Raw genomic sequence first — 14,096 nt, 5'->3', positions numbered from 1 at the left:
TAGGAGAACAAAAAGAGAACTAACCCCCCAACTAACTTTGGCTAGGCAGAAAAATACCATTTGACCCAGAGGCAGCTCTGGGACTGCTGCCATGCGTGGAGGAACCTGCTAACTCCTCAGGAAAAAAAAAATCCTGACGCAAACCAGATGTAACCTTCTGTCTGGCTGCCAACATCTGGAATGCTGGCAGGGGCTTTGCACTCAGGCCGGCAGTGAGCTGCCAAGCCCAAGCGTTTCAGAGGTGGCTCTGAGCTGCAGAGAGGTCTTGCAACCTCTTTCTCCAGTTCAGGCCTGTATTCCAGTTTTGGCTGCCTGCAGGGTGGAGTGGTGGTTACAGTTCTGGGACTTCTGGCTCGGGTTATTCTTGAGTTCAGGTAGAGTCTTCAGGAGATCCCAGGGAGAGTGTGTGGGTCCAGCCTCACCACCTCCTATATCCAGATTCCCCAGTGCCCTGCCTCTGGGCCATAGTTGTGGACTTTCGGTGGGGTCTAAAGTCCAAGGATGGGAGATGTCGAGGTGGGGGACTGAAGTGATGTGTGAGGATGTTTTGGGTCCTGCGGCCACACAGTGTGTTGCACACACATGCGTGTGGGTGCACACTTTCTCATGCAGGCAGGCGGACACACCCACTCCCGCTTCTTCTTCCCTGTCTAGCCAATGGGGAGAGCCCTTTGGGCCAGATTTCTCATCACTCATGGAAACTCTGAGTTTGGCCATTTGGAAGAGGGGCAGCAGTGCCAACAGATCTGGGGATCCCCTGGCTGGCTCAGCCAGATGCTGAAAAGACCAGGAAAGGAGACAGGAAGAGAGAGCAGACGGAGAGGGGGATGGTAGGAGGAGCTGAATGGAGGGGGGTACGAGATCCAGGGGGGAGGCCCCTGCCTGCCTTAGACCTCCCTGCAGGGCCCAGGGGACCCTCCTGCTGTCTGCGCAGCTGCAGCTGGTGACTCATCTGAGGGCTGGACTGGGTGGGGTGAGGGACAAGTCAAGGATGTTAAGAAGATTTTCTCCTCAGGAATCCAGGAGAGCAGGGAGGAGACAGGGGTGTTGTTTTCACCACCCCCCCCAGCCCAGGGTCCCCCACCCTTTCTCAGAGCCAGGCTGGAGAATCCCCTAGAAGAAAGCAGGTGGGAGGCTGGGTTGGTGTTCTGCCCTGTCCTTTCCCTGTGCTGACCTCTCTCCATCTCGGCCTGACTGCAGACAAGGATGAGGGTGACCACCCGAACAACAGCTTCAGTCCCTGCAGTGCGCATGACCGCAGGTGCCTGCAGAAGCACTTAGCCAAAATTCGAGACCGCAGCACCAGCGGGGGCAAGATGAAGGTCATCGGGGTGCCCCGGGAGGAAGCTCGGCCCGTGGTGAGGACCTCAGCCCTACAAATGCGCGTGTGCACAGGCACACACACGCCACCACCACCACCACTGGATCTGGACTATGTCATTCAGAAACATTCTTTGGATGCCTACTGTGTGCAAGATGCACCTAGTATGCGTCATCAGGACCAAATCCTCATTTCATTCCTTGAAATTCCTTTCCTGGTCATCAGTTGTATACGTTGATGCAGTTGAAGTAATTTTTAAGTACTGAAATACTTTTGTACTGGTTTGTAAATAGCGGTTGCCCCAAGCCTCCTGGTGTTTCTTAGCCCTTCTCTTGGACTTGCCACCCAGACCTTTTCAGTAACTCAAGGGCTAACGCTGGCCACAGCAGGGGGCCTGCCGACCTTGCTCTAGGGTCTGGTTACTGTCCTTCCTGATGGGGGGTTCCCAGTGGATCCTTGCCTAGGTCTTACAAGTCATTAATGATATGATGTCAACTATCCCTCCTGCTTAGAAATCATTCCCTTCCCAACCATCTCCATAGGGTTCCACAACCTCTTTCCCCACAAAGTCCTTTCCATTCACAGTCCTCCTTTTTGGAAGCTCTTTGGCTCACTCTTCAGTGTCCTTCTGCCCTGCCCACCGGTGTCCCCTGAACCCATTGGGCCCTGCCCAGTCTCTGGGCCTTGAGCCTCCTTTCAGGTCCTTCAGTTGTGAGCTGACCTCCAGCCTTGGTCTTCCTGCCTCTCTCCTTTCTGCTAAGCTGTTCCATCCTCCCTTCCTCCAGCCCCAAGGCTCCTGCCAGAGTGAGCTGCACCGGGCCCTGGAGCGGCTGGCCGCCTCACAGAGCCGCACCCATGAAGACCTCTACATCATCCCCATCCCCAACTGCGACCGAAATGGCAACTTCCACCCCAAGCAGGTGGGTCTTCATCACTGCTGGCTCGGTCCTGACCTGAGTTCCTGGGGGCATTCCTGGTCTCTCCACAGGAGATCCTGGTCCAGGATGGAGATCTCAGGGAGGGGAAGACCTCCCAACCCAAACCTAACCCCCTGGGCCCTCCCTCAGCCTCCTGAGCCTCAGCTTATTTTGCCCACCACACTCATTTTGGAAGTGAGGAAACTGAGGCCCGAAGTCTCAGAGTGAGTTAATGGCAGACCAGCTATCCTGCTTCCCCATCCAGGGCTATTTCCGTCACCTCCGGATTCACCATTTAGCACTCCTGTCAATGTCTACCTCCCAACACACTCTCATTCCCCCTGCTCCATCCTATGAGTAGTTCTCCTTTGTCATAGAATGTCTTAGGTTTCATCTTGGAATGGAGGGGCTCGGTCAGGAAGGGCTAAGGAGGAAAATCAGCCTGCCCCTTCCCCCAGGCTGAGTAACGAAACCACCTGGGGTATAGCCAGATCTGACAGCTGGGGCAGGAGCTTTGGGTGGAAACAGAGGAAGAAGGGGGACAGGAGAGAAAACACGAATGCAGAAACCTCCATATTCCCTCATGCCCTTGGAACACGGGTTCCTCTGATAAGCCCTCAGGAGACTAGGATGTTCAGCAAGGTTGGCCTGCCTCAGCCCCATCTCTGACCCATGAGAAGTGGGCTTACTTGGGAGGGTGGCATATCTGGGCAGAGCAGCGGGGTGCCTTGTGCTGGGTGTAGCCTGGGGAATCCTGGCTGGGGTCTTCTTCAGCTCTTTGTGGGCACAAACACATGCATTCTCCCACTCTGTGCTTTATAGACAAATCCGCAAAATGGGCTGCCACTTTGAGGCCTAGACAGGAGGAGAAGGGCTGCCTCCAGGTCTGCAAATCCGAGGCTGGCATGAGGAGGGTATGGGGTGGTGTGCAATGAGTGGACGACCAGAAAGGGCTCCAGAAACCAGTGCCAAACCTGTCTGCAAGCTTTATCCCAATATAAACTTTATCCTTGTCCCAATTTTTAAAAACTGTTTTCCCTAATTAAAAAAAATGAATAGACTTTATTTTCTAGAGCACTTTTAGGCTTATAGAAAAATCGAGCATTTGTCTAGAGCATAGACAACATACTACAGACTACAGACTACAGACTACAGAACTACAGTGTTCTCATCTACCCCCCCCCCCCCCCGCCAGTTTTCCCTGTTAACATCTTGTATTAGTGTGGTATATATGTTATCACAGATTAAGGAGCTAATATTGACACATTATTATTATTGTTATTATTATTATTATTTTAACACTTATTTATTTTGAGAGAGAGTGTGTGTGCGAGTGGGGGAAGGCAGAGAATCCCAAGCTCTGCGCTGACAGCATGGAGTCTGACTCTGGGCTGGATCCCATGAACAGTGAGATAATGACCTGAGTCGAAATCAAGAGTTGGATGCTTAACTGACTGAGCCACCCAGATGCCCCCATTATTATTATTATTATTTTTAAATTTATTTATTTGTTTTGAGAGGGGGGAGGGGCAGAGAGAGAGAGAGAGAGAGAATCCCAAGCAGACTCTGAGAGGCGGGCTTGATGCGGGGCTCGAACTCACAACCATGAGATCATGACCTAAGCTGAAATCAAAAGTTGGACGCTCAACTGACTGAGCCACCCAGGAGTCCCTAGTGTTGATACATTTATTAACTAAAGTCCATAGTTTACATTAGAGTTCATTCTTTGTGTTAATTCAGTTCTATGTGTTTTCTTCCCCCAATTTTTATCCCACTGAAAGTTCTGACACTTGACCCTTTATCTCTAGACCAGTGCTGACCTCTGAGACAACCTTCACTTCCTGGGCAAGTTCTCTCTACTTGACCTTTCCTTCTTGGCCAAGATCTCTTTATGCCGTGGGCTCAGAGGGTCCACGATTATGAAAGAGCCTCTGCCGTTACAGGCCATCTTGGATCAACTGTCTGACTTGAGGGCTGGGCTGGGGTTGGGGTAGGCTGCCTGGGAACTGACTTCTCCCACCCTTGTCTTGACAGTGTCACCCGGCCTTAGATGGGCAGCGCGGCAAGTGCTGGTGTGTGGACCGGAAGACAGGAGTGAAACTTCCAGGGGGCCTGGAACCAAAAGGGGAGCTGGACTGCCACCAGTTGGCTGACAGCTTCCGCGAGTGAGCCCTGCCAGGAGGCAGGGGGCTCTGTGCTCCCTGTCACCCCATCCCCTAGAGGCTGCAGAGCTGACCTGGAGCCTGGGTCTGAGTCCTGGCTCTGTCTCTGGCCCAGAAATTTCCCTTTGTGTATGTATGTGTGTGTGTATGGGTGTGCCCTTGGGGTGAGCCAAAGCCTAGGGGTGTCCTCTCTGGGCTTAGATAGCCTGAGAGGTCTGAGAGTGGCAATAAGGAGCCCTTGTGTTTCCAAATTGATCCTGGACTCATTCATTCATTCATTCATTCATCCAGCCACTCATCTAAAAACATTTATTGACAACATACTACAGGCCAGCTCTAGTTTTTAGCCCTGGGGGCTCTTATTCTGACTTTCTCTGATTTGGGGATGTGAGGCTACTTCCTCTAAGCTGAGCATAAGCTTGTGGGGGAAGAGGAGTCTCATGTCCGGAATCAGAGGAGGGAGGTAGACATGTACTTTGACCATCGTTCCTTGTACCATTGTCCCTCCCCTCAATCTAGTCAGAGGGTGGAGGCTGTAAGGAAGGTGTGGGTGGCAGATGATTCAGTGGTGAGGAGTCCCAGACCCACTCCCAAAGATCAAGCCTGCCAGGGTGCCCTTCCTCTCTTCCTTAGTTCCCTCCAGGGGGAAGGACCTATAGAGACAAGCCCAACTTTGGGTCTGGTGTGCTGTTTACTTGGTGGCCTGGCAGCCCAGACCCTGCTTTGGGGGAGGGAAGAGGGTCAGAAGAAGGCATGTGGGACAGAGGGCTGGGGAGGTGGGCCCCATCTCTGAACAGTCAGGGTGGGAGGAAAGAATGTACAATCGAACTGCATGTGCCTGATGGAGAAGAGACACACATGCTCGGGGGTGAAGGACTTGCCCGGTGTCCTGCTTCCTCCCCTGTTTTCGTCACAGCCACAGAGTCATCAAGATGACTCTGTCCTTCTAGTGGCTCCCTGCCTGTGGCCTTGCCTCCTTCCCTATACCTCCCTACCCTCCAGGCATTTCTGGCTTGACTGGATGGAAGGAGACTTAGGGACCTACCAGTTGATCATGATGTCTTGTCTTTTTTTTTTTTTTTTAACAAAACAGAACAAAACAACAACAAAAAAACTAGGCAATTGTGTTTGGTTGATTTATTTATAATCAGAGACAGGGGTGCGCCAGGGGTGGGAAGGCGGGGTCATCATGTAGTCCCCAGACCTGTCCTACATGGTAAAACAACTGCAAAGAATCGACCAGCTCATCTTCTTCCCTGCAGCCTCTTCCCAGGGGGCTTCCCTAGAGTCATGCTGTCTGTGTTCAGACTCCGGTGAGCAAAAAATGGCTTCTGAAGGAAGACAAGCAGAGGCAGCCCTGTTGGACCAGAGCTGTTTCTGGGATCATCTGGTGTGTGAAGCTGGGCTATTTCCTAGGGCATCAGGCAGACTGGATTTGCATCTGGATTTGATGTATTAATTTAGTGAAGGAGACATTTCCCTGAAGTTGGGGAGAGGGGGTAGACTCTCCAACGCATTCCACAGCTCTGACTGCCTAGATTCCTTAATGGGGTGGTTGTGTTGAGATTTGATTCTGCAAGGTTGGGAGTGGGGCCATCTTTGATCTTGCTGTCCTGAGCTCACCAGGCTGTGGGCTCTTGGTGCCAGACCCAGATTTTGTGCCCATGTGGTATGACTGGATTTCTGGTTGTGTCCCAATGTCCCTCTTCTCCATCTCTGTGTTCTGTGTGTGTGACACTGATCTGGGTGGGGGCCCCTTCTCGGGAGGTCATGGGCAGGGTGAAGGCCCTGTGCACCAAGTATGCGGCACTCTGGGGGAGCCCCCTCCTGATGGGTTGTCTTCTGGGTTCCTAGCCCCTCCCCAGTTCCAGAGGCACGCCCAAGCCTTTCGATTTCATTGGCCCCTGATGAGGTGGCCCCTGTACTATCTGTATCTTGAAACTGGGGCTGCAATCCTCCTCCCCTTAGCTCTGCCCCAGTGGCAGCATTCCGCAGCCATCTGGTCTCCCTGAGGCACCACAGGACACTGCCAGCAGTAGGAGATAACAAAGTGACCTTGGTTCCCTGACCACCCTTCATGGAATCCAGTACTTCTTGGGCTGAAGCCAAGGCATGTTGGAGTAGCATATCAGCTTTCACTGACACGTAGACCCTTAAGTTCTAGGTCCTTAAACCAAATAAATGTAGGGATAGTATCTCTTTCCCTAAAGCATCTTTGTAAATTCCCCTTTTTTCTCCAGCCCCCTCCTCTCAGTGCTGTACCTTGGCAGTGGGCACTAAGAGATCCTTTTCCTTTCCTGGGCTTCCAAAGAAAGCTGGATCTGCTTGGGAAGTAGCTGCATATATGGCCTGGGGTATGCCTCTGTGATATTTGTGGTATATGTGTGTGTGTGTGTGTGTGTGTGTGTGTGTGCATGCGTGAGTACACACATGCGTGTGAATATAGCAAAGCGATGCCTTTGAATGTACAAAGCGAGACGTGAGTGTATGGGCTTTTACAGGGCATGTATACCTGATCCGGGCGTGTGAAGAGGACACGCTAATTTGAGAGGCATGTCTGCGTGGGTTGTGAATCTGAGTGTGAATGTGTGTGATGTGAGGAGGGAGGGACTAGAGAAATTCACAGAGTGTGTTGCTACTTCCCTCCTGGCTGTGAATGAGTGGCCTTCGCTCATTAGGCGTCCCCACTGCAGGATGTGTGGGGAGCTCTAGCACCAAAGAATAGCGGATGTGCACCTTGAGAGAGGGAATTCAACATCCCACAGAAACACTGCCCCCCACCCACCCCTGGCGCTTGCCTCCGCGATCCCAGAAGCAGGTCCTAGGTGTCCAAAAAGAAGGAAATAAAAGCAGCTCTGTGTCACGGTGGACACCCTCTACCACTGCCAGGCTAGAGGAAGTAAACTGCCCTGAGGAGTGTCACAGCAGGGAGAATCAGGCTCCAGAGAGGAATTGCTGGTCTCATTTGCACCTAACGCCACCCCCACCCCCCCATCACCGCCCCAGCCATGACCTCCAAATACCCTTTAATGGTCACTCTAATAGTCACAGGGCATCGGCATCTCTGGCAGAAGTGGAAGGGAGGAGGTGGCAAGGACTAAACTCTCATGTCCTGGTGGCACTTACCCAGATAAACTTAAAACTGAGGTCCTTGAGTGCTCCCCTCTCCTCCCCAAGAAGTGTTATGCCCCTCCACTGAGGCTTGGAGCGGGGGTGGGGGTGGGTGGGAGGCACCCCATCAGGATCCCTTAGCACATTGGTGCCCATCTACATACATCAGGCATTTGGTTTCCATTTCCCAGCTCATTAGTGGAGATCAAGCCCTGCTGTTGCTGAGGGTTGGGGGCTGGGTTTTCTGCTGGCAAGCAAGCAGGGTGGGAGTAGGGAGAAAAAAGGGGAGACTTGGACAGACTCCAGTATTGGATTCAGGCAGGGGCATCTCTGGAGAGTTGGCCAAGCTTCCTGGCCCCTCCTCCTACGAAGGCCCCTGGGTTCCGGCCACTGCAAACTCCTTCCAGGAAAAGGCCGCTTGTCCCAACCCCTCTGCCCTCTGGGCCAGACTGGGCTATACCAAGCTGCTCCAGGAATGTCATGAGGCATGCAGGACTTGGGGTGCCTGCTTGGCCCCCCTTCCTGGGGAGGGGGAATATGGCTGTGGGGTAAATGACCCTAAACATTCCCAGCCAGAGAAACTCCCCCTGCATTCCAGACTCCTATGGCAATGTCACCTCTGACCTAGAAGGAGAAGGCAAGATGATGTGGTTGGATGGAGCTCGGAGGCAGGCCGACAGCTGGGATGCTGGGTCAGTTGTGGGTTGGGTTGTGGGGTTGTCAGAGGGAAGAGGGGAGGAGGGGGGGTTTGTGAGTCAGGGGAGAGGGTCAATGGGGGAGGAGGCATATTCAGGGGGGAGGAGGGAGTTAATGGGAACAATAAGTGGAGGAGAGACAGTGGGGCAGGACTTTGAACACACCCACGGGGGAACAGACACCACTTCAGCCAGCCAAGGGTCTAATTAGATCCTCACTGTCAGAGTGATCTGTCCCCTCTATGTCTGAGGCCCCAGGGGCTGGGGAGAGGCAGGGTCAGGGAGTAGAAGTGGGGGTGCAGAGGATAATTAGAAACATTCTCTACTGAGTGAGCAGGCGCCACCAAGCCCACTTCTCCCCTCACCGCCCTCCTCTTTTCCCCAGGTCCCCCACCCCCTTCCCTAGGACCCGGACATTTCCAGCCAGACTAGGGGAGGGGTTGGTGGAGCCTGGGAGTAGAAACCCAGTGGGATTGGCTTCCCGGGCCCTTACACAGTCTCTAAAGTGCAAACAACATATTTTCGCCATGCAACGGTATTTAATTACACATAAAAACAGAGCCATTAAACTGAAATTAAACCCTTGTTGGAATCACTTAATTCAGGGCATGACAAATTGCTTTCAGTGGAGGCGGCAGTGAAGTCCCCCAGGGAGAGATGGAGATTAGCGGCTTCCATGGCTGGCTGGGTCCCCTCGTTCTCTTTAAAGCCTGGCTCTCTTGCCAGCTCTAAATTCTGAAATTGGGATCAACCCTCTTCCTAAAGACCACCCAAGCCAAGGGAAGCCTCTAGGTTTGTTTAGGATGATAGAAATGGAGGTTTGGGGAATCTCAGAATCACTGTCCAACCCAGTTTTAGACAACACTCCTCCATTTTATTGATGGGGAAGTTGAGACCCGAGTGCCAAAGTCCTCTGGAACCAGGATTAGAACCTTGGCAACAAGCCATGCCCAGGAAGGCTGCTTTTTTCAGGCTTTGTATCCTTTCGCCCTGAACCTGGAGACAGGAGTTGGGACTGAGCAGGTGAGGGTTCCAGAACCAGAGCAGGCCCTAGTTGGGGAGGGTAGATTTCCAGGACTGGGCTCCCACCTGATCCAAGTCTAGAGATGGCAGGGAAGCCAAAATGGTGGCTCCGGTTGCTTACCACCTGGGTGAGGTTGGGCAGGTGGGACTTTCTTCTCCTATGAGCCATAGTTTGCTCATCTGTTGAAGGGGTTGGCGATTCCTGTTAAGACGGGTGGGTGGGATGCTTGAACAGGGCTTGGGGCTGAGTCCAGTAGGTGGACCTATTAGACTTCCTTCTCAGGACCTCTGCTTCCCCATTTGTGATAAGATCCAGTTAGGACCTGGTGGTTTCTAGGACCTTCGCTTGCTCTGACTCTCTTCTGTTTGCAGCCCTTTCTTCTCCTTCCAGGCCCCTCTTTCCTTAGGTTTCTCTCTCTCCTCTGTGGTCTGCTCTTCTAACATGGACAGAGGTCTGGGGTCTGTACTACTGCCCCCTAAATTTCCCCTGCCTCACCTAGTCTTCCAGTGACTGTGTGAGGCCCACCTGGGAGGTGAAAGGAGATCACATGGGAAAGGGGCTGCACTCTGGAGAGGGGCTGGGGGGTGGAATGTGTGCACAGCCTCCCTCCCCCATGTGCCTCTATGATCTGGGACCCTGCTCTCCTGATTGAAACCAGATGGGTCTACTGCAGGCCGGAGGCATCTTAGAAGTCCATTCTCTCAATGCACCCCGCCCCCCCTCCCAAAACAGGAGTTGGGTATAGACTAAGGGAAGGTGGGGATGTGGGGGCTTCTCTTTGCTGGGGCTAGGAGAGAGAGGCCTTTCCCTTTTCCCTACTCTACCCACTAGTGGCCTGTGAACTTTTCTATTAGCTCAGGAAGGGTGGCAGTGGGACGCTGGCCGGCTGAGGACAAGTCTCTCACTGAGGCTTGGGTGGACAGCAAGCCCCCTCCCCATCATCCGACAGCCTCCTCTGGGAGCGGCACCCCCTCCCCCACCTCTGCAGTGAAGTTCAGCTGTAGGCTGTCAAGTAGGGGCTGATTATGTCTGTACCCTGTCTCCTGCAGTGGCCTCAAGGTCATTCCCCTTCCCCTTGGCCTCCTAGGCCTTGGTAGACAGAGAGGTTCCTGTGTTGGGGGTTGGGGTGGAAGGGCTGGGGCCCAGGGTTCCCGTCATTGCAGGCCTGGCAGCGACCGGGCCGCAGATGGCTCCCCCGCCAGCCTGGCGGCCAGCACAAATGCTTTACAGCTGTACCTCTATCGGCTTGCCCCGAAGAGTCTAGAGACAGAGGCAGGAAGCTGGGGGACCCAGAGGGGCACACATAGATTGCTGGCGTGGGTCTGAGACAGGCCAACACAGCTGCCCGGCAAAGCCAGGTTGCTGAGAAAGCGAGAATGGCAATGGAAACTGGGACCCTGAAACTGCAGAAAAAGCGTCCTTACATGCAGGGGCTGGAATGGAGGCTCCCTGGGGAAGGATCATGTTGGGGGGGTGGGTGCTGCCAGGGCCAGGGCTCAGGGGCCCGGCCTGGCTCCTGGGTCCTGGTCCCTGAGCAGAGCCGGAGATTCTAAATTGGAACAGCAGGGAGGGAAGCCCAGTCTTGTCCTTACCCAGGGGAAATTGGACCAGACTGCTCAGGAAATAAATTGAATTTTCCAGCATCATGGAAGGTTAGTCGGACAATAGTGGTTTTTTCCCCCAAAAAACATAAGAAAAAAAAAAAGTCCAGTTGCCTTTGGCTGAGCTGTTGCCCAACTTCGTTTCTCAGCCTCAGTTCAAGGCTTCCCATTCAAAGTGACATGTGACTGCTCAGTGACCCTGGCCTGATCGCTGGCCCTGTGAGGGGTCAGGCCAGGCCATCCCGGAACTCTGACCACCCCCACCTCCGAAAGCCCTGGGCAGGTCCCGCCCCATGCAATGAGGGAGAGGCTGTGGTAAAGACAAAAACCCTCCCCCAAAGAGATTTTGAATTTAGGGGGCAGTGAGTCCTAGATCCCAGGCAGTAGGCCCAGAGGGGTTTATATTGAAATGTAAACTGAGACTTGAAAAGTTTTGAAAAGTTTTCTTTTTTGGGGACAGTGGTGGGGAAGGTTGCCTTTAAAATGCAAAGGGTTTTTGTAAACCCCTGCATGGGGATGTTCTTGGGGCTCTAATGAGGGGAGCAGGCCCACAGGCTGGGGAACGGAGGGCCAGCCTCCGTTTACGCTGTCTGCAGACGGTAGCCTTGCAGAGGACTCTGCGCCCTGGCAGAGGAAGGGAGGGTCAGCACAATCCAAAGCAGAGGGCAGGTCTGGAGTGGGGGGAGAGCAGAGGCTGCCCCCAGGCAGATCCCAAAGTTCCAGGCTGGGAGATAAGGTGGGGGAGACCACACAGGAAGCTCTGGGGAGAGCCCCGGGGAATATCTCAGCTGGAGAGGAGTGTGTATGGGGGGAGAGAGGGTGGCTCTAGCCTGGTGGCTGAGAAGGGTCACTATCAAGAAGACCAGGGCTGAGAGCAGCCTTTAGGGTCTTCTCTAGTTCACCCATTACACAGTGGGGGAAACGGAGGCCTAGTGGGGTCTGTGACTTGCTTGTCTGAAGGCATAAATGAGCTGGTGGCAGCAGTGGATTAGAACTCAGGGCAATGTTCTATTTGTACCATCTCCTGGGGAGTCCAGGGGGGTATTTGGGCATCTACCTTTTTTCCATAAGAAAGGACTCTTCAGATACCAGAAAGGGGAAGCTAAGTAAGGCTATAGTTGGGGAAGAAGGAAGGAGGTCCTGAGGGAAGATTTTGGGATTCTGGGTGGGAGGTTATAGGGGGAGATGTGCCACTTTCCAGGCAGAAAGAGGGAGGGGCGACTTTGTCAACATCCGGAGTGGCCTGGGGCTAGGGACCTAATCCCTGATGGAAGAGGAGGGGTTTGGCAGAGACACTAGGAAGAGGGGCAGACAACCCTGTCCTGGTGAATGTATGTAGAGGCAGGGGATTGGACTTAATGACCTCGGGTTCAATAAGCTCCAAATGTCATCATTATTATCATCGTCACCGTGGGTTTGGGTCCAGATTGCTTGGGTTCAAATCTCGCTCCGCTATTTATTATGGTTGCACCCTGGGAAACTGACTTAATCTCCTAATCCACAATTCTATATGTATCAAACAAGGTTAAGTAATGGTACTTATGCAGTGGTGTCGTCAAGATTCAATGAGCCCACATATGGCAAAGCTTCTAGCAAATGCTACAGGCATGATGTGTGCCAGGCACTGTTTTAGGTGCTGGGAGTTCAGCTTTCCTCATGGAGCTCCTGCTCCAGTGGCATGGTACTTGGAATATATTGAATGCTCAATGACAGATTGATACGAGTGCCATCCTTCTCAATAATGCACGTTTGTACATTCACGTTCAGTGTCTCTTTAGGCTTCCCACAACCTTAATTTTGTGCGGTGGGTATTATAGTGCCCAGAGAAGTGACTTGTCCTAAACCATGAAGCTTGTCAGTGGCAGTGGGGACCTGCCACTCAGCTCTGCCTGACCACCCGGGCTTCTAATTCTTGATGCAGAAGAGGGAAGTGTGTGTGGGGGGGCGGTGAACTAGGCAAAGATATGTCCCATCTCAGTGTTAATGCGGCATCACATCTCATGTTGTAGAGGAGAGAACATCTTTCCCGGGGCACATACAGACCTCTTCTCCATTCCCTGCCCAACCCCGGTGTGCCTAATCCTGCACCGCTCACACGAGAGCTCAGCACACGTTTGGTGAATGAGTGAATGATAAATTGAATGGCATTCTCCCTTCTCCTTCCCCTCTTGTTCTCTGGTTCCCTCCTCCTGGCTTGCCTTCCCTGGCCCCCAGTCCTGCTGCCAGTCAAGCTCCACTTGACTACCTTGCTAAGACTCGATTGCAGGGAGTAAAGGCTGAGATACCTTCTAGGAAGCAGAGACTTACCGAGTAAGCCCCGCTACCTCTAAGGGCGAGGGTCAGGAAGAAGAGAGCCCCAGCCAGGCGGGCACAGGGGGACTGTGGGAGTGGGGAGCTCAGCTGGGGGAAGATTGAATTGTGTCCCTCCAAATTCACAAGCCCTAACCCCAGTGTGATTGTATCTGGAGATAGTATGTTTAGGAGCTAATTAAGGTTAACTGAGATCGGAAGAATGGGGTCTCCATCTGATAGACTTGGTAGCCTTATTAAGAAGAGAAGAGAGGGATGCCTAGGGTGGCTCAGTCAGTTAAGCATCCGACTCTTGATTTCAGCTCAGGCCATGATCTCATGATGCGTGGGATTGAGCCCTGAGTCAGGCTCTGTGCTGACAGCATGGAGCCTGCTTGGGATTCTCTCTCTCTCTCTCTCTCTCTCTCTCTCTCTCAAAATATATAAATAAACTTAAAAAAAAGAAGAGAGCTCTCTCTCTAGAAGCACACACTGCAGAAAGGCCATGCGCGCAAACGACGAGAAGGTGGCTGTCTGCAAGCCAGGGAGAGAGCTCTCACCAGAATCCAACCATGCTGGTACTTCGGGTTCCAGAACAGTGACAGAGTAAGTGTCTGTTGTTTAGGCCACCCAGTATCATGTTATGGCTGTCTGAAGAGACCCACACCAGTGGGATTGGGATGCCTTGGTCCTGCTCTTTCGCATGTGGCCCTTCCATGTCAGAGGAACCAAGGACTCAGGGCTAAATCAAGTAGGTTCCTGCCCCAGCCTGTCTCCTTAGGCTCTTATCTCTTTCCTGGCCTAAAGTCCAAATTCTCACGGCTTCCTCTTCTGATCACACCTCTCCCCAGCCCAGCCCTCAGATCCAGTCTCCTGCCCTCCCACACCCCCAAGCCATATTTCTAAAGCACAAATCTGGTCACTTACTCCTTGGCTGAAGAGCCTCTGATGTCTCCCTAGCGCCCATCAGATGAAG

The 14,096-nt window shown here is 53.0% G+C and overlaps 1 protein-coding gene across 1 annotated transcript; it reads left to right on the top strand.

Moving 5' to 3' along the window:
* Nucleotides 1-998: 998 nt before the first annotated feature.
* LOC125917217 (insulin-like growth factor-binding protein 4) lies at nucleotides 999-5,517 on the top strand (the record flags this gene model as incomplete). Its single annotated transcript, XM_049623467.1, has 3 exons — nucleotides 999-1,358; nucleotides 2,107-2,241; nucleotides 4,273-5,517. Coding segments are annotated over 3 exons (630 nt in total), but the record flags the coding sequence as incomplete, so codon positions are not given.
* Nucleotides 5,518-14,096: the final 8,579 nt, after the last annotated feature.

This window comes from Panthera uncia, unplaced genomic scaffold, assembly GCF_023721935.1.
Source record: "Panthera uncia isolate 11264 unplaced genomic scaffold, Puncia_PCG_1.0 HiC_scaffold_1591, whole genome shotgun sequence".
Classification (NCBI taxonomy): Eukaryota; Metazoa; Chordata; class Mammalia; order Carnivora; family Felidae; genus Panthera; species Panthera uncia.
The sequence above is the reverse complement of the archived record's forward strand: the minus strand, read 5'-3'. Positions and strand labels throughout refer to the sequence as shown.